Source organism: Mixophyes fleayi, chromosome 3 (assembly GCF_038048845.1).
Source record: "Mixophyes fleayi isolate aMixFle1 chromosome 3, aMixFle1.hap1, whole genome shotgun sequence".
In the NCBI taxonomy this organism is placed as follows: Eukaryota; Metazoa; Chordata; class Amphibia; order Anura; family Limnodynastidae; genus Mixophyes; species Mixophyes fleayi.
Window position 1 is genome coordinate 147,543,193 of NC_134404.1, and position 23,147 is coordinate 147,566,339.

Sequence of the window (23,147 nt, forward strand, 5' to 3'; positions counted from 1 at the left end):
ATTTGCTGCCTCTGCTCAATAATACACTTAAACTCAGTTTTGTGCATTGTGAAATATGCCTTAAAAGCAGTTTTCAGGGTTCGCACATACCGGAGCTTGATATGTACTCACTCTGCTTTTACCGTAGCTTGAATGGCTGTCAATATAGGGATCATTGAACCCTACAGTAATACTGCTGTCTATACACACTGACATTTATGTGAAGTTCATGGTTCCAAAAATAGTACAGGCCTCTCTCCTGGTGCATCGTAAATTTAGAATCAGTGTAAAATTGTGTTTACCGCATCAATTGCCTCAATTTTAATAGTCACTCAAGCTGCGGTGAAGGTGGAATGTACAGTGGGGATACGTGATGAAGTGAATTGCAATTGATATTTTGCAGAAATGTATCTACAAAGTGCCGTGTCAGTTATTTAGTGATTAAGTATAAGTCATGGATAATATCAGAAACGAGAGAAATGTCACCATTAGCCAGTCACCTATTAAAGTATCAAGCATAATAAATTCTGAACGTATTTTCAGAAAAGATCTGGCTGGGGAGCAGGTGGTTAGACTACTAAGTGATAACAGGCTAATAAATGGTTCTCAGGTTTTCCCAGCCCAAACCTTAAGACTCAACTTTGCTACAGTTCAACTGGGGTTAAAAATTACTGTGAAAAGGGTATGGATATGTAACCTTAACACAAGGTTGCCAGGATAATATGGAATATTTTCTGACAATATCAATGACAATACATACACTCAGTGAGTCAAAAGAGCTACATTTAGAAATCAGTGTACAGAAGAAATGTAATATTGTTCAACATTGCCAAAATGTAAAACTAAGGCAGGATTTACTTAAGGGTCCAAGACATTAGCACCGTGGCATGAAGAAAGCGGTGCTCATGCTTGCTACACTTTAGTGCAGCTAGGCCTTAAAGAATAACTTCCACTAGAATTAAAATGATAAAGCAACACCACCCCTGCCAACTAGCAGACCTGCAGGGGTCCCATGTCATTGACCCACCACCACAATTCATTTGTGACATACTGGTCCCACAGCACCTGATCACTTCTCATTCCAGGTTTAGAACGCTATCAATCATGAATGGAAGGCTAAGTAGGAGATGACCATTAATTAGGTGCTAAAGGATGAGTATCTCACAAGGGAGGTCCTGGATACCAGACCCATGCAGTTTTGCAAACTGAAGAAAGGGGAGTATTACAATAATTTACGTTATCAGTGGAGTTGCTCTTTACAGGGTTGGCAATAGTGGCTCAGCAGCCATTGTTGGGCAACACGTCCCAGCATGCCTTGGCCTTTTCAGTTTGGCAGGGCATGCTGAAGGTTACCTACTGGAGAGCCATGGTTTTAAGCATCAACAATCCAAAGCCAGAACAAAACTATTTATACTTTACATCCAAACAAGGATTATTCTAAAAAAAAAAAAAACACAGCATGCAATATATGAGAATTTAGTCTATGAACACGTATGATGGTTTTGAATATTCACCTCACCATGCATGCTAACCACAGCAAAGTCCAAACGTTACAAGTTGGTGCTCAAGAATACAAAATGGAAAAAACACATGCACTACACACAAAGTATAAAAAATGACAGACATATAAATAAATATATCAAGGCACGTTAAAAGAATACGTGAGGATGAAAAGAAATGAAAGAGGGAGATATTTGCCAACCTATAAGAGGCTGAGTAGTAATTGAAGAGTTTGATTCCGAACGTAACATTTTACTTCCATGATGATGAACTAGGGAGAAATGACAGAATACCAGTCAAGTAAAATAAAGAAGGGTATTTAGTAAGTAAGGAGAAGTAATAAAGGACTGCCAAAGGTAAAAAAGAGATAATAGAAAGAAAAAACTTCCAGATATATACAAAGGAAAGGTAACCAAAAGAGAAGCAACACATTCTTTAAACAGTCCCTGAAAATCATAATATGGGCCCATTGGATTGTTGTGATTGTGGTTTTGCTCTACATTGATATTTGTTTATTGCAGTTGGTGTACTATTTATATTCATGTGTTCTTTACTGTCAATGCAATTTCTTGTTTCTTCTTTTTGCTTTTTAAACTGAAAATGATGGTAGTTTTAGTCTAGGCATGATACATAATTCTATTTTAACATTAAAATATAATAACATAAAAATTAAGCTAGTATTTCCAATCAGAAAACTTTCAAGGCCCACTCCATAATCCACCTTATGTATTAAACAATGTAGGGTGCTATTATACCAATATTACATATTTCCAACTTCACACATATGAGTGACATAAGGACAGTCCCCATGTCTCCTTACTTTTCTGAGTTTATTTAGTACCTTAATGAGGGCTAAACAATCTGCTCTCAGGAAAAAATATGAAAATTTCAATGTAATGAATGGAGGGTCTCAAAGATAAAGCAAGCAGCGTTTAGACCTGATTATTTCTTACAGCACCCCATGCATCAAGTAATTGCAGTGCGATAGGCAGATGCAAATCTAACTGAGCACTACTTGGTTGCGCATGTCCCTAAGTGTACTAAGAATGGATAAGTAGGCATTAGAGGAGGGACTGCTAATCAGCTCTGTACCACCTACTCATGAATGATCCTACAGTGACATTCCTGACTGACTAAAGTAAAATAGCAATGTAATGTTTTTTCGTAAGTAATGTGTAGAATATAGCCTAAATACTACATTCCAGGAGATCTTATTTCTGTTTTCTCTTTGGGTTTCATCTTATATTTTTTTCTGGGGCCCATTTTGCGTCTCCATGTTGCACTTCAGCAGAAATACGGATTTCTAGGAACATTCAGAGCAATGTAAAATAAAGTGAAAACACACATACATCTGCCAGATGTAACAACGACAGTCCCATTGTCCCCTCACTCTCATGATCCATTTAAGCCATACGCGAGGCTTAATCAACCAGGTTTATTTAATGAAAGCGGTAGGAGGATGGACTTGTATATGACATTTACACTTTTGCACAGAGCGCCTTTTCAAAATTTCCCTAGTAGACACACTGAGAGAGGGGATAAGCGTGCACCATGAAATGCACTAGGAGGACCAACCAGGTGCACACAGGCTGCAGTTTGTAAATAACCTGCTAAAGTTACATGGACGCACCAGTCCTCTGCTTATACAGGAGCTTCAGCTAAAGTACAATTATACTAAATAAACATGTTTAGTATACACATTTACTGGGAAGCCTAAGGATAAAATCTGAAGTTGACCTCCTCCACAGTAGCAAATGGTAAGAAAACAAGTAAACAAATTGTTCATGGCACAAAGTATTGAACTAAATTAATATGACTTATTTGAAATTAAAAAAGCGTGTTCCCTTTTTTCAACTAAAATAAACATGTGGTTATAAACTCTGAAATGTAAGAAGCTACATGACAGCAATATATAGCTGTGGTTTTCTAGCCTATTCTGATTGATAAGCAATATGTCATTTCTCCAGGACGCCCCTTGGCTTACCTCTACATGGATCGTTTTTCACTAGAAATTCATCAAGCGCCATCCAACCACCACCAACTCGAACCATCACAGTGCTCCTTAAAATACGGACAAGCCGGAGTTGCTGGGAATCTCCAAACTTAGAAAACAGAAATGCAACAAGTTAAACATATGTACTGTAAATTGAAAATATCTTAATGTGCATGCAACTAGATGAAAAGTGCAATGTAAACCATATTAGTGGCCCACAGATGAGTTTTTGGGAATTTATGTCAAAAGATCTGAGAACACCCATACAACACCAACTGAAGCAAATTGATTAAAGCAATGGGAAACACTGACAGCAAGGAAGGAAATTAAGCAATGCAGTGAATCATTAACATATCATCCCATTATGTGATTATTTTCAATAATACAAACAATACTTAAGAATACTCAAATTATAACATTGATTGACATAATATAGAACAGAAAACTCAAGGTACAATAGTGACACACAAAGAGCACTGTATCATACCTCACAATTGTGTTTATTTAATAAAATGGTCGAATGAGCTGCAACAGATAGCAACCAGTCAGATGGTTGATTTAACTTCTAGACCACACTAGAAGCATTACCGTTACAATCTGATTGGTTGCTGAGGGTTACACAACATTTTTACACATTGTACCATGTTATTAAATATACACAATTATAAAATATGATTGTGTTGTTTGCGCTTGACTCTTGTAATTTGAGTTTTCCTTTCTAAATTATGTTAGTATTATACAATACTCCCAGCCATGCATGGGTTAAAAGAGACCAAATCATTTCAATGGATTAACACCAACACACATTTGCTAGTGCTCTGCCTATATTTAAAACATATTTAAAATTTGCAAACTTCTTGATATAAACTAACGTGAAACAGAGTTCACTAAACTACACCACAACCGACACCATAAGTCATAAAACACAACAAGAGAGGAGATGGTCAGCTTACATTTCTGACCACACTTGGGGAGCCTTTTAAATGAAGATTGGAAAAACACTTGGCACTGTATAACTTGAAGCCTGACCTGATTTACCAAAACCTATTTAAATTCCTCCCTTATATGTAAAAGTGACATGCTATAGACAACCACTAAAATAGAACCAAATAAAACACCAAATAACACAAAAGATGAAACACAAAACCACAAGTAAGGTGGCAACCTTCACAAGCAGTTTGAAATCTCCCCAACCACAAGACTTGTTGGTGCACACAAGATATTTCAGTGTCTAAGGCACCCATCTAAAATCTAGTGCTCTCTCATTTGTCATGGCCGATTGCTCATACATAGTGTACTTTATGGTGGCACTTTGGTAGAAACCAGTTCCACACTTGATTCAAAGAATAGTACAGTCTCCATAAAAAAAATCTTTGAGATAGCGCTTTCAGTGTTATTCATGGGAAAAACTGCATCAACAGCCCAAAGATTGCTAAGCATTATTCAATTCTTCTGTTGATCTTTGGCCCATCTACTACCATTAACATTGCTGAAAATAGAATCAGGATGAACTATAAGTGTGGAAATAGAAGCAGCCAGAATAAATATGACATTTTTCAGTTTAACATATCAACAACTGCTATGATGGTTGGACATTTAAAGACATAAAATTATAAATACACCCCTAATGTGAAAGTGCTTATTTTTAGCTTGCAGCATAGCCCAGTACTGTTATTAGAAATCTCAGCCTCACTCTCCCCTGACACAGCAACAGGTGGTTTTATCAAAACCACAGTTACTATATGACAAATGAAACCCTTCAGCTTCACTGCTTGAAATCACGGTGGATTCATTAGTTGGAAACATGTGTGATTTCTATTGGATGGAAGCCCCATCATTTTATGAAGCCCCATCATTTTATGAAGCTCCTTCATTTTATTAGGCTTCTTTTTCAGTACTCTCAGGTGTCCTCGCCCCTTCTAACATGGAAAGAATACTAGCCATGAACAAAGGGGGAATAATGTGGGGAGTTTAGAGAAGGGAACATGGTGCATAGATGGGCATGAGGCATTTATGCACAGAGCACTGTAAAGTAGGCACCACTATGATGGACACATTATAGTACTGTGGTGCGCATATTACTGTTAAGCGAAGGGCAGTGTATGGTGGAAACATCTGTGGTGGGCATAAGTTTATCATGGTGTGCACAGGTTAGTACTGCTCTGCTTAGGCCAGTGTACAGTGGGCACAGCTTTGGGTATTTGATTGCCCTTGTGGGCACAGGGCAGGATATAGTGGACACAAGACTGTGGCATGAGGATGATAAGCTAGGAATATTGCTTTATCTGGTGGAGATGTGTTTATTGTGCTGATCACAGACTTATATATGGCTATATAAGTTATATGCAGATACAGAGCTGTGCATGGGGGTGTGGTGAGCATGAAGCTCTTATGCGTGGCAGGAAGCTATATGATGTGGCCACAGGACAATGGTGGCACTGTATGGCATGCACTCCTTTGGGCTTTAGAGTGTTATGTGGGCACAGCACTGAATATAACTGACATGGGACTGTGCTGGGCACAAGACTGTTGTGCTAGACATGGGGATCTATGTTTTGGCCATGAAAATGTTGTTGATATAAGGCTATATTGCTGTGCACAGGGCTGTACATGATGGAATGCTCGGTATGTGTTGGGTGAGAGGCTGTATATGCTACACGTGGGGATATATATGGAAGGGATAACACTGTAATGGATATGGAGGTATTATACTTTGCACAGGACTATACACGGCGGTTATATTACTGAATGTGTTGGGCATGAGGCTGTTATGCTGGGATCTCTGCATGCTTTACATGGAGCTGTATCTTATGCTGGCAAGCTGGGATATTTTGATACAACTTGGGCTGCTTGTAGTATTATGCTGGCCATCGGTTTGCACTGTATTTTCTTGCCATATTAAGTACATTTAGGATGTATCATGAACCATGCCTAGCATGTTTATTTATATTCACCGAACTGAGCACATATGATGCAATGCTATATGGCCCGCCATCATATGGATCCAAAACAATGTGGCCCTTCATACAGAAAGAGTTGGAGCGGAATGGTATACACCTAGTGCAGTAAGAGAATTACCAACTAGTGCAATGCTATTCCAATAACACAAACAGATGATCAGTGCTCAGCCACTGCAATTATTTGACAACAATGTTGTATAAAGAACAGTGCTACAAAGGCGTATTTGAAATTAATGGTGCCGCAGAATAGTAAGCCCCACCACCAGCACAGTAATGGATTTCAGATAGCAGAACATGATGGGTGTGTGGGTTATGGTAAGCTGGGAGTGATCATACATCACAAGCTTTGATGATCATAAACACATATTAAAAACATTTTACTGGTTTATACCTGATTTCCCAGGAAGAACTAATGGCAAAAGGAAAAACGGAGAGAAAATATAATTAGTGTATTTATACCTTTATTTATTTCCGGAAACCTTAAATATATAAGCATCTATGACAATACAGAATATGTGCCCTTCAGTGTGTGTTATATTGTTCTGTAGTTTCAAGTACTAGTTCTGTACATTATATATCCTGTGCTATTTAAATGTACTGTAAAATCAATAAGTAGCAAACCTTACTATAAGTGATCTTATCTGGACCTACAATAAGATCTGAAGACTTTAAAGTAACTAGAAGGTCAAAGTATGTTCATTTTAATAATATCACAAATATGAACATTTATGAAAAGTGGTTCACATGGGAAGGGCACTGTAATCCGCAACAACCAATTTGAAATTTCATTTCATTTCCTAAAAACTATTAGAAAAATGATTATAAGAATATGATTGGTTTCCACAGGTTACAGCACATCTTCCTGTGCACCAGCAATGTTCACTAATGGTCCCTTGAAACAAATTTTAAAATCCAAGAAAAACAAGGGAAATACGGTTTTACTGAAGCTCCTGAAAACAAAGGTGGGTGTTTAGCAAGTATGCAGTAATCATCTTAATACCTGCAAATGCCATAAGGTGAGAAGCTTAATATATGAAATCACTATCTGTGAACTTCACATTGAACTATGACTAACAGACACTTTCTGGTGGACAGTATTATGCAGAAAATTATCAATGTAAAATTGTCAAACAAAAACCTTCTAAACTCTTCCATTTCCAAACCTCAGAAGAAAATCATATTGACTGGAGTATATTTTTGCTCTGATATGAACGAATACTGAATATACAGAAAATATCTTCTAAATAATACTTTGTATGTCAGCACATATAATAATAGCATTTTCCTACACTTACCCTGTATTTGTTGTCACCAATTTGCTCCACTTGGAACCGCCTGGCACACTTACATTTAGCCACTTGTCGCGTCACCTGCAAAAACAAATTATAAAGCTCTCCATGACCAAATAAACTGGCTTCATTGTCTAATGCATGCAAAGATGTGAGGTGGATTAATTAAGCAATAAAATATATTGTGAGATATGGAACAAATACCTCATCTTCAATTTTGTCTGCATCAGTTACAGGTTTGTATGCATCTTTGTTCGGGTGAAGTGCTGCCACAAATTCATAATAGTCAATGTAACCATCACAGTCGCGATCAAAGATGTCAGCCACAGCACTCATCTCCAGGCGGCTGGTAGGAAATTCTAGAGAGAGAGAAACAGAACATGAAAAATTTGTTGCAAGCACTTTACCCCAATTTTATTCCAGATATTATTTAATTTCTAGGAATATGGTAATGACAATAACACAAGGTTAACCAGAACAGTGTACTTGCTAAAATTAGGCTTTTCAGAAACACTAAATGTAACGCCAATTTCTAATCGCGTCCTATCATTTACAAAGTACATTGAAAAACATCTTGGTTTTATAGTTGCATTAGGATGGTCCTCTCAGCACAGAAGATGCACACCTACACTGCACTACCAGTAAACACTTCCGCAACTTAGAAATACACTTAGGTGTGCAGAACAGCAGCAAAATCACTAGAGGTGCACTGTGAAAAATTGCAAATATCATATCAAGTCCAACCTTCTATCACTTTAGCACCACTGCCCATTTTTTAACCTATGGCACCCTCAAACCCTATTTAAGCCTTATATCTTTTTAAGGATATCCTTATGTATATCCCAAGCATGTTTAAATTGCTTTACTATATTAGCCTAAACCACCTCTGATGGGCTACTACCCTTTCCACAAATTTCCTCTGAACCAACTTCCTTCCAGTTTACCTACTTTCTGGGCTATTTTCTCTTCAGCTTGTGCCTTTGCACATCTGATTACCTTCTTAGCCTGCTTCTGTCTAGCAAGATACACCTCTTTGTCTTCATTATTCCGAGTCTGCTTACATTTCCTAAACGCCATCTTTATGCTTTCACAATACTTGCTACTTCTTTTGCAACCAGACTGGCTTCCTTTTCCATGTGCTTTTCCTAAAACTCTTTATACAAAGGTCTGTTGCTTTTAGTATTGCACTTTTCCCCACCTCTCTTGCACTCCTTTCAAGTTCCTCTACTCTTCCAAAAAGTCACTTACACATTTTCCCATCTCTACAAAGTCAGCCTTACTAAAATCTAACACCTTTGTTTTTGTGTGTTATGAGTCGGTCTCTGTATTTATACTAAACCATACTGCTTGATGATCACTGGATACTAAGTTCTCTCCGACATTTACATCAGATAGTCTGTCACCATATGTAAGAATTAAGTCTAATATTGCGTCTTTGCGAGTGGGCTCTCTATAACCATTTGCTTGAGGAGTGCTCCCTGCAAGGAATTCAGAATGTCCCTACTTCTAATGGAACTTGCAAAAGACCCCTCATCAGGTCTCCCATGACTATTACCTCCCCTTTTAATGCCATTTTAGTGATGTTCTTCTTCCTGACCTGGTGGTCTACAGATCCCCCCAGTACAAAGAATAGCCTTCTCCTTTGTTTCTATGGTCACCCAAAGAGCCTCAGTTTTATCTTAAATACTTTGTAATAAAGCAATATTTATGTTTTTTCCACATACATTGCTACCCCTCCTCCGATTCTTCCCACTCTATCCTTCCTAAATAAAATCTAACCTATTTATTAATTTAAATGTTTAATCTTTTCTCCTTGTATATTGCTCAGCTTCTCCTCACTTATGTCTTCAATTAACTAGGAGAGCAATTGGAAATTGGGACAAATTTTATTACATATGTCACTTTTGTGTGTCCCGTTTTCATTAGATTGTAGATGCACATTAACTAAATTAACATTGCTATAATAGTGCAACTGGAAGGTGGAAAATACACCCTACTGAATACATAGGACAGGGCCAGTCTTCGCCACCACAGAATACGTGAAGAAATCAAGTCCTTCTGCAGGGAGAAAAGGGGAGTACGTCTTTCCGCACAACAATGAAAGCATTCTAAATGTACCTTCACAACCTCTTTATCTCATTTAATAATCTCATCACGCAAAACAAAATGGAATGTTTCCAATCAGTCCATCAATCCTCAGAGGGTACAAACTTTTACACCCCTACACATAAAATCCCTGCATTCACACGTAAAACCAGGCATATGTGTAAAAATTAGGATTGTATCATCAAAAATCAGCATTTCTACTACGATTTGGCATATTCTTAAATATGTTCTTCTCCACACAGAACGACGTTCACAGATTTACATCAAATTTGTATTTAAAAAGAAAATGATCAAAATGCTTTGTTTTAATGTGATTTCTGTGAACTAGACATGGAATGGAACGCAAGGGGGAGACTTAATTAGCCGCACTGTTCTCAGGAACATCGCGGCTGTGAATTTTTACCGTTAGTACGGGAAAAATATACGTTGATTATTGCTCGCACCTCTATGATGCTAGAGGAAAAATCAGCGGAGATTTCACTAGGAAATTACGCGTTAGGTGTCTCTGCGGCCGTTCCGGAGACACATCATACGTATTTTTATCTAACTCAATCTCTCCCTAAGGACTTCACAGACAAACAAGAAAAGTAGTAACTGTGTTTAACGATCACAAAAAAGTGCTATCCTTTCTTATGTGATAAGTTTACACTAATCAGACTCTTCTAAATTTCAAAAATGAATGCCATACAATAGGTAGCCAGCTTAAAAGGATTTGATTACAGTATAAACATAAGACTAATAAGTTATAAAAATCTGTTAATAGTTCTCTAAAAGAAAAGAAAAAATGTTCTTGCTTATTTGTACCCTCAGATTGGCCCTGCCCCAAGATCCGCTACATGGTCCAATTGTCGGACTTAGCAATGTCAGAGAAGTTCCTACATAGTAACACTTTCATATAGATTCATATCTGAAAAACATGTAATTTTCAAAATATCCCAGACCTCAATATAAATAATAAAACTATATTAAACTGACAACGTAAAAATGACGTACTCAGTGCTACTTACTTGAGGAAAGGATTCCTTCTATGAATTCTTGCCGTGTTATCTTTCCATCCTGATCTTTATCTATTCTCCGGAAGAAGTCCATGACACGGGACTTTTTATGGTTCATCCATCTCATATATTTCTTTCGCCAAATGTCGAAATCAAAATTGGCAAACTCCCTCAGCTGTAAGGAAAAATGCTCAATATATACATTCTAGCAAATTATGGTATAGCATTAAATACGATGCTGTCGGCTCTTGGTTGATCATTAAAATATGAATGACTGCTTGGACCTTAAATTGATATCTGCAGTGACTTGAAAAGGCTCTGCACAACTCAATGAATGTAAACCACTATCATGGGAATTGTGAGCCTTAGAGGAATTGGGCCCTCTGTTGATTTGGTCACTTTGTTTGCTTAGGTTTATTTATAACTTCTTGCTTTAGATGTGCCCAGTGTTTTGTTTTTATTCCTGTATAAATCTTATGAGCACATAAAAAACCATGGGAATTCACTATACCTCTTCCAGCCTATCCAAAGCATCGTTCAAGTTTCTTCTTCTCTCTAAGGCCAAAAGCCACACTTGCTGCCATTTGCTGACCAGCATGTTGACTCTTGGGTTCTTGGTTTCAATTGGTGCTTGTGTGCCAGATGGGTACAAGTTAGGAGTCGGTGAACGCTTTCCTGTTAAAATATAGAACACTTTTAATATTGAAAACGAAACCTGAAATCAACAGAAATCATTCATTTTCACAAAGCAATAAACGAATGTTTTCATATAGTTATGACGTCTTATGCATACGATAACGTGAATCTACAGATTACTCAGAAATACAGTAACCTCATTACTCAGAAATAGAGTAATATAAGAGATTGTTAAGAATTAAACATAAATTACTGTGGACCTTATGTAACTATGGTGACTATAGTCATGTATTTCTTGTCCTTTAATACTTACGGCTTGTTCTTCCTTTGCCTAAGACCGGGATTTGAGATTGCCCTGACGTAGACTCAGCAGCTTTCCTCTTGTAAGTCTTGGTAACTTTATCTACATCTGGCTGTTTTCTAGTCATTTCTTCCATAAATGCCTGAAAAATGACATTGCTTAAATAAAATGTGGCATAAAATCAACAATCTAGTGCATGGCCAAGTCCATGGAATTCATATTACCTGATGTTCTGCGATCAGAGCTTTAACCTCATCTATCTCCTCAGGGATGTCTTCCTTGTCTTTTTCATTGAGTGTTGTTTCTGCCCACTGTAACCACTGTAACAGAGATTCCAGCAACTCTTTCTTGGCTAATAAGTCTTCCAAAGCCACAGCTAATCTCTGTTGATGCTGCTTTGCCCATGTTAAGACCTTCAAAATGTCAAAACATACAATATCACTTGGATGCTCTGCTCGGTTTTCCTCTGTTTTTCAATGCCAAATTCTGATAATCACTACAATATTGCACTAGGCAGCCATATTCTGGCTGACATGCAACTTAATCCAGCATTTTACCAGATGACATCTCACAGAATGTTTAATTTAATTTGGTGACCACTTTCCATTAAAGTAAAATAAATAAATACACTCCATCACTAAAGAAATCATCATGGATAAAAATACAAAATAAAAATTACTTTGGTCGCACAGCCATTCTGGCTCTCTGGGCCTATGTTGCCTATTCATAAATGCAGGTCTAAATGTTAGTAAATTTGGGCTTTATTATTTTATCCCAGATTTTTGACCATTTTGAACATGATTCCACCAATCAAAAAAAATATGTGATATTGTAGAGTGTTTTTATAAATGGAATAGTGTTATACTCAATATATATTTGCCAGCGGCCATTGATAATTTACTTAAAATAAATATTGTTATAGATTAGAAATTTGAAATAAAGTATTGGGCAAAAACATGTAAAATAATTCTACATTTTATGCAAGTTGAAACAAATCATCATCAACATGTAAACCATACCTCCTCAAATCTGGCTTTGATGATGGTTATCCAGTGCTTAATAGTAATAATACAGTCTGGGTGACAAACTGAAAGTATTGCTTCTCCCATACTTGCTCCTTTATTCAGTTCAGTTCTTTTCTCTTCCACTTTTCTCATAAATTCCTAAAAGAAAACACATTGGGCAATATTGCACATATGGATAATTAAGGATCAATATACAACACAGTAAATTATAAACAAAAGCAGTAAAGTCACAATAACAAAATCTAATGATGAGAGGGCAATTTTTGACAAGGTCACTGGCTATGTCAAGTTGAAGGCAGATTATAGAATCATATTATTTAAAAACATTATAGCCAAAAGCAGCCTTGTTCTGCTGCATTCTATTCTTCCATCGGTGGATGACGCCAGCACATTGATTCCTATGAGAGAAGCAAGACAGTGCATTGATTCCTGAGAAGCAAGATGGCACACACTTCTGACAAGCAGGGGAGAACCTATAATGTCTATTTTCTAGGGGGAAAAGTGTATTATCAGACTGTTTTGGGCTGGGATTCAAATCATTAATTATAACTAAGCTACAAGTACTATATAATTGGAGAAATAGCTCCCCACTAGGCATTTTTTCCCATTGCAATCTGGCTGGGCATGTGCCAAGCTCCTTTTTATATACTGTATATTGCTAGCTTGTGAGCAGGCTTTCTTAGCTCTTCGTCTGTCTGTTAATACCCAGTCATGTTTTATTTGTTTTTATTCTCAATTGTACAATTATAATACACATTGGAGAGTGCCCCCCTTTTTTTTTTCTATACCAGTCAACTTATGTATAGTACACCTTAATAACAGATGATACAATCTAGCTCTGTACTTCCTTGGAATGGATGCATTGGAATGGATGCATTTCTTGTTGTTTACTTTGAAGCTTGTAATTTTTTCACCCATAGTATTTATACAACAGTCATCCTTAATACAGGCTACTATCACTCCAGTATAAAGACCAGTTGCCTATACAACTCCCATGTCACTCAGCTGGCCAATCACTGCTCAAAGTGATGCTTCTATGGAAAAGAATTGAAAAGTTCTGATATATGATCCACTGCATAAACTAAGGCTTATTTGCTGTTGCAATATTTTAGGCACAATATTCCTGTCTAGTTACACATTGAACAGATCAGACAGGATCTGGTTGTTCGGTGAAGGTGTCCAGACAAAGACAGCATGCGCATTGATGTAATCATGGGCCAGACAGTTTTTACAGACAAACAGAATCCATTTGCTCCCGATCAGATATGAATATCATCATAATCATCATCAACATTATTTATATAGCCCCAGCAAATTGCGTAGCGCTTTACAATTGGGAACAAACATTAATAAAACAATACTGGGTAATACATACAGAGAGATGTAAGAGGGCCCTGCTCGCAAGCTTACAATCTATGGCAAATTTATAATTTCTGTCCCAAACACAATCATTGTGGTGGAAAATTGTCTAAATGGTTGATTTTACATTCTCTGGCCAGCTTAATAAAGAATTGAGCCATAAATATCTTTATATATTCCTTTGTGATACTTTAATGCCTGAGTAGGGGTACGACTTTATTTACAGAGGGCAACTAGAAAGAGGACTGTTTGAACTACATGAAAGTCTTCACACTCCTTTTTTACAAGGAACTAAAGCGAAGTATAGCCTTCTACACACAATTCACAATTACCATCAATATCAAGATACTCTGCATGAAAACACAATCTGTTGCTGGGACTACGCAACGTTCCCACCAACAGATTGCACTGACCTGTCCAAAAGTTTAGCTAACACAAGATAACAACAGTTGCTGGAGAAATTGCACAGAGTAATGAGGAGATGGAGGCTGAAAACGAACATTCTAAGAAGTAACACTTCTATTTTTTTTCCACTCTGTCCTGCCGTTCCAAAATAAACATCACGCATGTTGCCATTTAAAATGCCTTTCCCTAATAAAGACGTCTTGGAAGCTGATGATCTTTTATTACTCACGTGTTTATGTTCTCATACACAGGACCAGCATAGGATGGGGACCTTTACTTCAAGAAACCTATTCACTGGTTTAACTAGAAAGCTGCTTTATGCTCACCTTGTGCTGCTCTATTAGTGACTTAAGAGACTCTTCATCCTCAGGGAGGACACCATGGAATCTCAAGGCTTGTTCCGCCTCTGCCAGCCATTCCAAGAGGACATGAACTGCTGAGTGGAACTCCTCTGCCTGCAATAAGACATAGTTTGATAAGTGCAGGGTTATCACAAGCAGGTTCTCTTTGATAACAACAAAATAATCAATCTCTCCACTCTAAATCCACACAAGCACTTTGTAGAAAAACACACCTCTCATAATGCCAGCACGTCTAAAAGTGTTTAGATGATGCTAAGCTTGTGATTTATAAACAGAGCACGTCTTCTTTTAAGTAACAGCATTTACTAAAGCCATCTTGTAAATCTGCCAGGTACATTCATACTACAGTTTGTACTAGTGTAAACTGTCTCCAGTCAGTGCTGAGCGCGGAAGCGAGACCTAATGGTATCCAGTCTAGTGTTGACCTCATACATGTAGCACTAGACAGGAACGCTTGTCATGACTAATGTCTATATCCTCTTTTACCTACCTGGCGCAGTGCTTCTTCTAGTCGGATCTGTTTGGACACAGATAAAGTGCACACAGTTTCCCAGCGGGTGCTTAATTCCTGCATTTGGGCTTTCACCCAAGAACAGTCATCATGACTTCCTTCAATTAACTCTCTAGCTGAACGCTTCAGGGCCTGAATATTGCTGCTTCTCTTCCCCAACTCTTTTTGGAAAACCTAAGGGGTAAAGAAATAACATCTTTCTTGTGACAGTCGTTCCATCATTCAAAATAAATCAGCTGGGAAATATTTGTTCCAAACTACTGTAAGAAAAACCCAAAAAACATCTGAATATACCACAACTATAGTAAGACTAAAATAGAAAAGAATTCTGGAACTTTAGTTACGTTAAATGTACAATGTGATAGTTAACTTCTAATATAATACTGAGTTAAACATTACTTTGTGGTTGTCAATGAGGTTCATCACAATGTCAATGTCTCCGTGCACAGGTTGATCTTCAGCCAGTTGCGGCTCTACTCTGTACAGCCAGTCAATGAGAGCCTGCAGAGCATCTGTGAACTGGCCAGAAAACAGTAGCGCTTCTTCCAGCTTGTTTTGTCTGAATCAAACAGAAACTGTGTTGAAAACGTATATGTGCTGAACAGATATTGTTTCACACAGCTTTATTCAGAGATAGGTTTTACAGAGTGGATCAGACACTTTGTTGTCCAAATTTGTAGCACAGATAAATCTAACAATAAACAATTATGGATGGAAACATGAAGGAAATGTAACAATTGTACGACATTCGTAAACTCTTACTATAAAAACCGTCAGTCCCTCTATATTGCTAACAGCACTGTAGCAATCATGGGTAAGGGTGCAGACACTGCCGAAAATGGCTTCCAAGCAACACATTACGGAGAAGGCTTAAGCTGGGTACACACACTGTTTTCGTCCAATAATCGGCTTAAACAGCCGACATACGACCGCTCGATCAAAAGTCGGGTCAGTGTGTGCAGTGACACAATGGTTGAAAGTCTGCCCAATTGGACGATTATTGCCTAATTTGGTTGGTCGTAATGTTTAATATTTTCGGTCCAATCTCGTTTCCACTGTGCAGTGTGTATAAACTTCCGACCAATCCACAACAGTGAGTACGAAATTAGAGTCATTGCTCACGACAACATGGCTGTAAAAAGTCGCTAAACGGACGTCCGCTCTTCCCTTTATCGTCCTAAACAAGGCTAGGGTGTATGCAGTCCATGGACCGAGCGATCGGACCATCGGTCACATGTAAAATCGCTCGGCATAAAAAGTTGGTTGAATTTTCTGTAGTGTGTACCCAGCTTAAGTATGAACTATCTGGCCCAATGTTAAATATTGTGTGCTGTTTTGTCAATGCTGTTCAAGTCTATAATTAAGATTAACTACTGATAGCTTTCAGTTTTTATGATAGTGGAATTTTATTTTTAAAACAAATTGCATAAAACTTCTTTTGAAACAGAGTGAATAGAAATTGTGTAATTCCACATAAGAAATATGTAAAAGATTCAAAATGATTTCAAAACTTCAAAGAAAAGTTTTACAGACTTGGACCATCATCAGAGTTGCCAGGGGATACGTTAATAAGCCACAAGACTCATTTAATTTTGGCAGAATTTTTGTTACATTGGCTAAATGGAAAAGAGACTTTGTTAAAAAAGATGTCCAGCAAAATGAAATGTTTATTATTAAATCCCCATACCCTTAGATAGCAAAATGGAAGGTGCCCAATGTCTGGAAACACTACCATTTGGGATATACTCACCCAACTGCTCTGTAACAGCTAACACGCCTGCTGTGGCTTGTAGAAGAATCATGACATTCTGCAATTTCCACACATCAGAGCTTATAGTATGTTACGAGGACTGGACAGATAGCTAGGGCAGTCAGCCAATCAGTGTTCTTGTCACTTGATAAACCCTGACGTGTTGGGAGTGCTGAAGTTCAACAATCTTCTGAAAGCCATGTCAGAAGAATTGCTTATTACCCCTCTAAGGAGGGGTGAGAATCTTCCAAATGGTAGTTGAGTGGATGGGGGGTGGAATAACATTAATATGTGATGTGGGTGGACATTTTTAAAACCTGACATGTCAAAACCAAATATCTATCTAGATGTAAAACGTGCATTCTACATAAGATACATAATGTTGAGCTTTACAGTAAGCCCTTATACCTGCATTTATTAGTGGGTCCTGACCATTCTCACACTGGTGAAATGTAGTAAAAAATTCACTCAAAAACGCTGTGTGTGTACTTTTAAACAGATTACTGCACACTGGAGTTGCTATATATCTTGTCAAAAAAGGTTATTTTAGGTCACTATTTTTAACATGTAATCAAAATCACCTCAGAAGTAATGGATACATTACCTTTCCACTGATTTCCCACAGACAGTATCCCATTTGTCTCTTATCTCACTGAGCATGTCATCTAGTTTCTGGATGTCATCACACAGTGTTGCTTTTTCTTTCAATGAGCGCCCACTTCTAGTGGTGGTATCGTATACTGAATGCTTGGCGCCCAGGGTTTTCTGGAATTCCTGCAGAGTGCAAAAGATAAAGCCATTCTATTCACTTCATTCCACAAGTAATCATACAAAAGGTATAGGAGACAGTAGAACAACAGGAGTTACAAGAGAGATGTCCTGTATACTGCTTGGCCATATGGAATGTGAGACAGATCATTTTGGCAACAAAAGAATTGGAACAATACTGATGTAAATCAAGATGGAGAATACATAAATGCAATACATCATCTTAGCAGTGTTCAGATGGAAACTTTTGCTCATAGAGTGTATCTTCCAAACTCATGGGTTACAGTCTTGTGTGGAGATGTAATACAGATTACATTATTAGCTTGTTTCTAAGGGTGTGCCAGAGAAGTATTATTCTTATTCTAGTGGTGTGATATAATATACATGTTACTTAATGTATTGGCTGGTCATCAGAGGCAGCTAAGCCTTGTCAAAACGTAAAATGTTATTTTTTAAATTAAAGCAAAATTCTGCACTTTCTACAATCATCCATCAGCCTACATGCTGACCGCAGGCTGAGAGGAAAAATTCTGATCTGCAATCTATAATCTAGCACTTATGGTTTAGTAATTCCAGCAAACTCTAGCAAGATGTCTATATTGTCAGTTGTAGAAACAATTGTAAAGGCAGCATTTGATTGGATTTATTTTTTTCTTTCTGTACTGGGCAGTAAGCCTCCAAGACTTAGACAAAGGATTATACTGTAATATGTCATGTTGTTAAAACTATGTTCAACGGTGGTAACACAAGACTTTATTCATTGCAACGCAGTACCAATCACAAACATGTCATATGAAATAGTGTGTAGTGTGAATTTCCTTGCTCTGAGCAACCTATTATGTGAAGCTACATATGGGACAGCTACTTGCCCTTTATGTCTTCCATATGGACAATTGCTATTATTATATTTTATTTATAAGGCACCGCAAATGGTCCACAGTGACGTACATAGTGAGAGTAGACATTTTTAGTAATACACAAAAAGCTGCAAGAAATACTTAATGACACTTACAAAGTTAAACAAAGACCACTCAGCTAGTAGGCCTGAGCCCAGGAGCATGGGCTGGAGAAATTGGGCTGGGGAAGCAGGCCCAGAGGAGCAGTGGACCAGGCGGAAGGTATAATGGTCGAAGAAGAACACAAGTTGGTGGCACTGAGTCGGGAGGGGAAGTGGAGGTGGTAGCAAAGACAGAGGATAAGGGGGGTACTGATAGGCTTGAAAGAAGAAATTAGTTTTAGGAGCATGGCTAAAGCCTTGGAGACTAGAGGCTAATCTAATCGGTTGCGGGTGGGGAGAAGCAAAGAAGTCCTGGAGTCGGGAGTGAGAAGACATAATCAGTGTGGTAGTAAGGAGACAGTTGTTGACAATGTGGAGGGAGCTTGAGACATGGAGTAAGTTTAGTGACTGGCAGAGATGGGCAGCAGAGATAGAGCTGCAAGAGAGGGAAAAAAGGCAGAGAGCTGTGTTGAGGACAGACTGAAGAAAGGCAACGCAGGAGTCACGTAGGACAGTAAAAATGTGGTTACAATAATCTAGGCGAGAGATTATGAGGGTGCAAATGAGAATTTTAGTTGCTTCCATGGTGAGAAAGAGCCAGATGATGGAGATGATCTGTAGGTGGAAGTAGCAGGATTTGAGGAGTGAAGTGCATATGAGGAGAGAAGGAGAGGGATCAGTCTAGGATAACTCCCAGGCAGAAGACTTGAGAAACAGAGGAGGTTGTGGCATTTTTAACAGACAGGGAGAGGAGGTTCCCTCCCCAGATTTCAGTTTAGACATTTCAAATTTCAGAAAGTGTTGGGCCATCCAAAAGAAAACATAGACACAAGAGGGTATTTAAAGGGAAAGGTCAGTAGAGGAAAGAAACATATGGGTGTCATTAGCATACAGATAATACTGGGGGCCAAAGGAGCAGATGAGATTGCCAAAGGAGGAGATGTAGAAGGAGAAGGACATGGGGCCAAAAATGGATACTTGGGGGATTCCAACATGTAAAGGAAGAGGGTGGAAGATGGAGTAGCATGTGGAGACAGAAAAGGAGTGGTTAGTAAGGTAGGCAGTAAATCAGTAGAGAACTGTGCAACAGAGACTGATTAAGAGGGGAGGTTGGTCAACAGTATCAAAGGCAGCAGAGAGATTGATATGAATAAGAACAGAGAATTGACCCATAGATTTAGCAGTGAGAAGATCATAGTACTGTTTATGTGGAGTAGAAGGAACGAAAGCTAGATTGAAGTGGGTCAAGAAGGGAGTGAGAGAATAGGAAGGTGGTAAGGAGTTGTAAACAACCCACTCAAGAAACCTTGTTGCAGGGAGGTAGGGCTGTAATTCTCAAGGTTTTCTGAATATGTTTGAAGGAAGAGGGAAAGGTACTGAAGTAGAGGGATGGGCTGAGGAGGTGGGAAAGGTGGAGATAAGGAGCAGAGAAAGTGAGAGGGGATGGGGTTGAGCTGGCAGGTGGATGGGGAAGAAAAAAAGAGCGTGGACTTCATCTGCAGATACTAGAAAGAAGAGCAAGGAAATGTGGCAGTGGAGAAAGGAGGGTGGAGACATTGTTTACAGTGGTAGAAAGGACAAGGTGGGTAAAGTGGAGGGTGGGGTGCAAGGGGGCTGATGGAAGAATAGAATGGGATTAATTTAGGAAGTGAAGTGGGTGACAAAATCAAGAGCAGAGTTGAGTGAAGGGAGGGAGTTAGAATGCCATATACATCTCAGTGATTACTAATAAATTTAATTAGCCTATGAGCAAATTTAATAGCAACAATATGATCTGGTGAATTTCTGCAGTTGTCAATCCCGGGAATTGGGAAAATAATTTAAACTTTCTGGATAGCTCAAGTACTTTTCAAGTCAACAGTATAATGTCATAATATACATCAAGGGACAATGTCTATTGACGTTTCTATAAATAATATGTGTCCCATCAGAACCCTCTGATATAATGGTATTTGTCCCTACCAATCCAGTGATGCAGAACACTGCATATCGACTAGTACTTCCTGCCAGATCATTGATTTGGGCAATACTTAATATGCTTGCACACTGTCCGGATCAGGGGAGAGTTTAGGAAAAATGTAAGAGTCTTGGGGCTAGATTTACTAAGCTGCGGGTTTGAAAAAGTGGGGATGTTGCCTATAGCAACCAATCAGATTCTAGCTGTCATTTTGTAGAAGGTACTAAATAAATGAAAGCTAGAATCTAATTGGTTGCTATAGGCAAAATCCCCACTTTTTCAAACCCGCAGCTTAGTAAATCTAGCCCTTGGTGTCGCTGTTCAAAATGAGTCATATAATAGGGAGCAATAGCTACCATTGTAAAGTAAAGGAAACAGACCAGACCCTGACCAAAGCAAGGCATACAGTGGAAGGCATACATAAATGAATTAAATTAGTGTATTTATCGGTGTATCTCTGTGACAATGTGTATGTGTTAGTATATAATTGTCCAATTTCTTAATATTTCTACAGAAAAACTTTGTCTTTCTGGAATCTGGAAATTTTAGCATTAAAAATGTAACATGCTATGAGATATTATACAGATTGTGAATACATTCCTTCAGGTTGGAGTCCTCATTAGCGTAACCTTTTCTTAATTTATATCTTTCCAGTTTCCTCAGCTAAGAGGGAACATTGATAGTAAGGTGACAGACACATACTGGAATTAACTAATTTTAATGCATTAAGAGAAAAGCAGCACTTTACATTAAACAGAGAGAGAGGTATAGAGAGGGAGCAATGCAGCTTAAGATTATATGAGTCTGCATCCTGCCAATACCTACACATAATACACAGCACACTACAAGAATTATAAACCACTTCTAATCATATACTGATAAAACATTTAAAATTCATGGTAAAGTCGGAAAATAAACCAATGTTTAAAGTTTAAACTCTTATGAGCTTACGTTGTTTTAGTTTGTACTAGTATGTAATGTCTGTGTACGTTTTACTAATTCTACACGATAAATAAAGTTTTGGCACAATATATGTTCTAAATAATAATAAAGATAACAATGACAATATAATTCAAGTCAAGTCTCTGGGTTCCTACTGGGTAATCCAATCCCGCTGCTCCAAATTGGAGGGGGAGGGGGGTGACTTATTCTATAGTACAGTGGTTCCCAAACTTTTTCAGTTCGTGGCATCCTTAAGGTCTCCATTACACTGTGCCCCTTTACCATCACACTGTGCCCCTGCATGCTCACACCCTGTCCCTTCAACATTACACTGTGACCCTTCACCATTATACTGTGCCCCATCAAGATCACACTGAGCCTCTTTATGCTCACACTGGGCCCCTTCATCATCACACTGTGCCCCTTCACCATCACACTGTGCCCCTTCACCATCACACTGTGCCCGTTCATGCTCACACTGTGCTCCTTCATGCTCACACTGTGCTCCTTCATGATCACATTGTGCCCCTTCACCATTACACTGTGCCCCTTCACCATTATACCGTGCCCCTTCATGCTCACACTGTGCCCCTTCACCATCACACTGTGCCCCCTCATGCTCACACTGTGCCCCCTCATGCTCACACTGTGCCCATCCATCATTACACTGTGCCCCTTCATGCTCACACTGTGCCCCTTCACCATCACACTGTGCCCATCCACCATTACACTGTGCCCATCCACCATTACACTGTGCCCCTTCATGCTCACACTGTGCCCCTTCACCATTACACTTCGCCCTCCTTCTTTCTTTTCCCCTTCATCGCCGTTTCCTATTACTATTTACCATTCGTTCCTTTACTTACCGCACTTGGCTTTCTTTTGTCTGTCTTCTTTCATCCAGCTCCTCACTGCGCAGCTCTTCACTGAACATTCAGTGAGAAGGGATGAGGAGGAAGCTGGGTCCCAGTTGCCGCTGGATTGGTAACTTTTTTCTTTGCTGTCCTGGCCACGGCACCCCTGTGACAGCGCCGCGGCACCCCAGGGAGCCGCGATGCACACTTTGGGAACCACTGCTATAGTGGAATTAATTCAGTGAAAATGTTTCAGACCTGTGTTTGTGTGGGTTTCCTCCGGGTGCTTCAGTTTCCTCCCACGCTCCAAAAACATACTGGTAGGTAAATTGGCTGCTATCAAATTGAACCTAGTCTGTGTGTGTGTGTGTGTGTGTGTGTGTGTGTGTGTGTATATATTAGGGAATTTAGACTAAGTTCCAATGGGACAGGTACTGATGTGAGTGTGTTCTCTGTAC

General features: G+C 38.7%; 1 protein-coding gene across 25 annotated transcripts in view; it reads right to left on the minus strand.

The window, feature by feature from the left end:
* DST (dystonin) overlaps nucleotides 1–23,147 on the minus strand; it is a 474,923-nt gene that overhangs the window by 9,228 nt on the left and 442,548 nt on the right. For 20 of the 25 annotated variants that reach the window (XM_075202543.1, XM_075202542.1, XM_075202533.1 and 17 more), the window contains 14 exons: nucleotides 17,776–17,945; nucleotides 15,821–15,980; nucleotides 15,401–15,595; nucleotides 14,875–15,003; nucleotides 12,779–12,922; nucleotides 11,984–12,172; nucleotides 11,772–11,901; nucleotides 11,334–11,497; nucleotides 10,835–10,997; nucleotides 7,926–8,080; nucleotides 7,728–7,802; nucleotides 6,824–6,841; nucleotides 3,464–3,581; nucleotides 1,682–1,750 (listed from right to left, as the gene is read on the minus strand). In XM_075202543.1, coding sequence (XP_075058644.1) covers nucleotides 1,682–1,750; nucleotides 3,464–3,581; nucleotides 6,824–6,841; nucleotides 7,728–7,802; nucleotides 7,926–8,080; nucleotides 10,835–10,997; nucleotides 11,334–11,497; nucleotides 11,772–11,901; nucleotides 11,984–12,172; nucleotides 12,779–12,922; nucleotides 14,875–15,003; nucleotides 15,401–15,595; nucleotides 15,821–15,980; nucleotides 17,776–17,945 — 1,879 coding nt within the window. The remainder of the gene's footprint in view (nucleotides 1–1,681; nucleotides 1,751–3,463; nucleotides 3,582–6,823; nucleotides 6,842–7,727; nucleotides 7,803–7,925; nucleotides 8,081–10,834; nucleotides 10,998–11,333; nucleotides 11,498–11,771; nucleotides 11,902–11,983; nucleotides 12,173–12,778; nucleotides 12,923–14,874; nucleotides 15,004–15,400; nucleotides 15,596–15,820; nucleotides 15,981–17,775; nucleotides 17,946–23,147) is intronic. The other 5 variants (XM_075202541.1, XM_075202529.1, XM_075202523.1 and 2 more) reach the window with 1 other exon arrangement.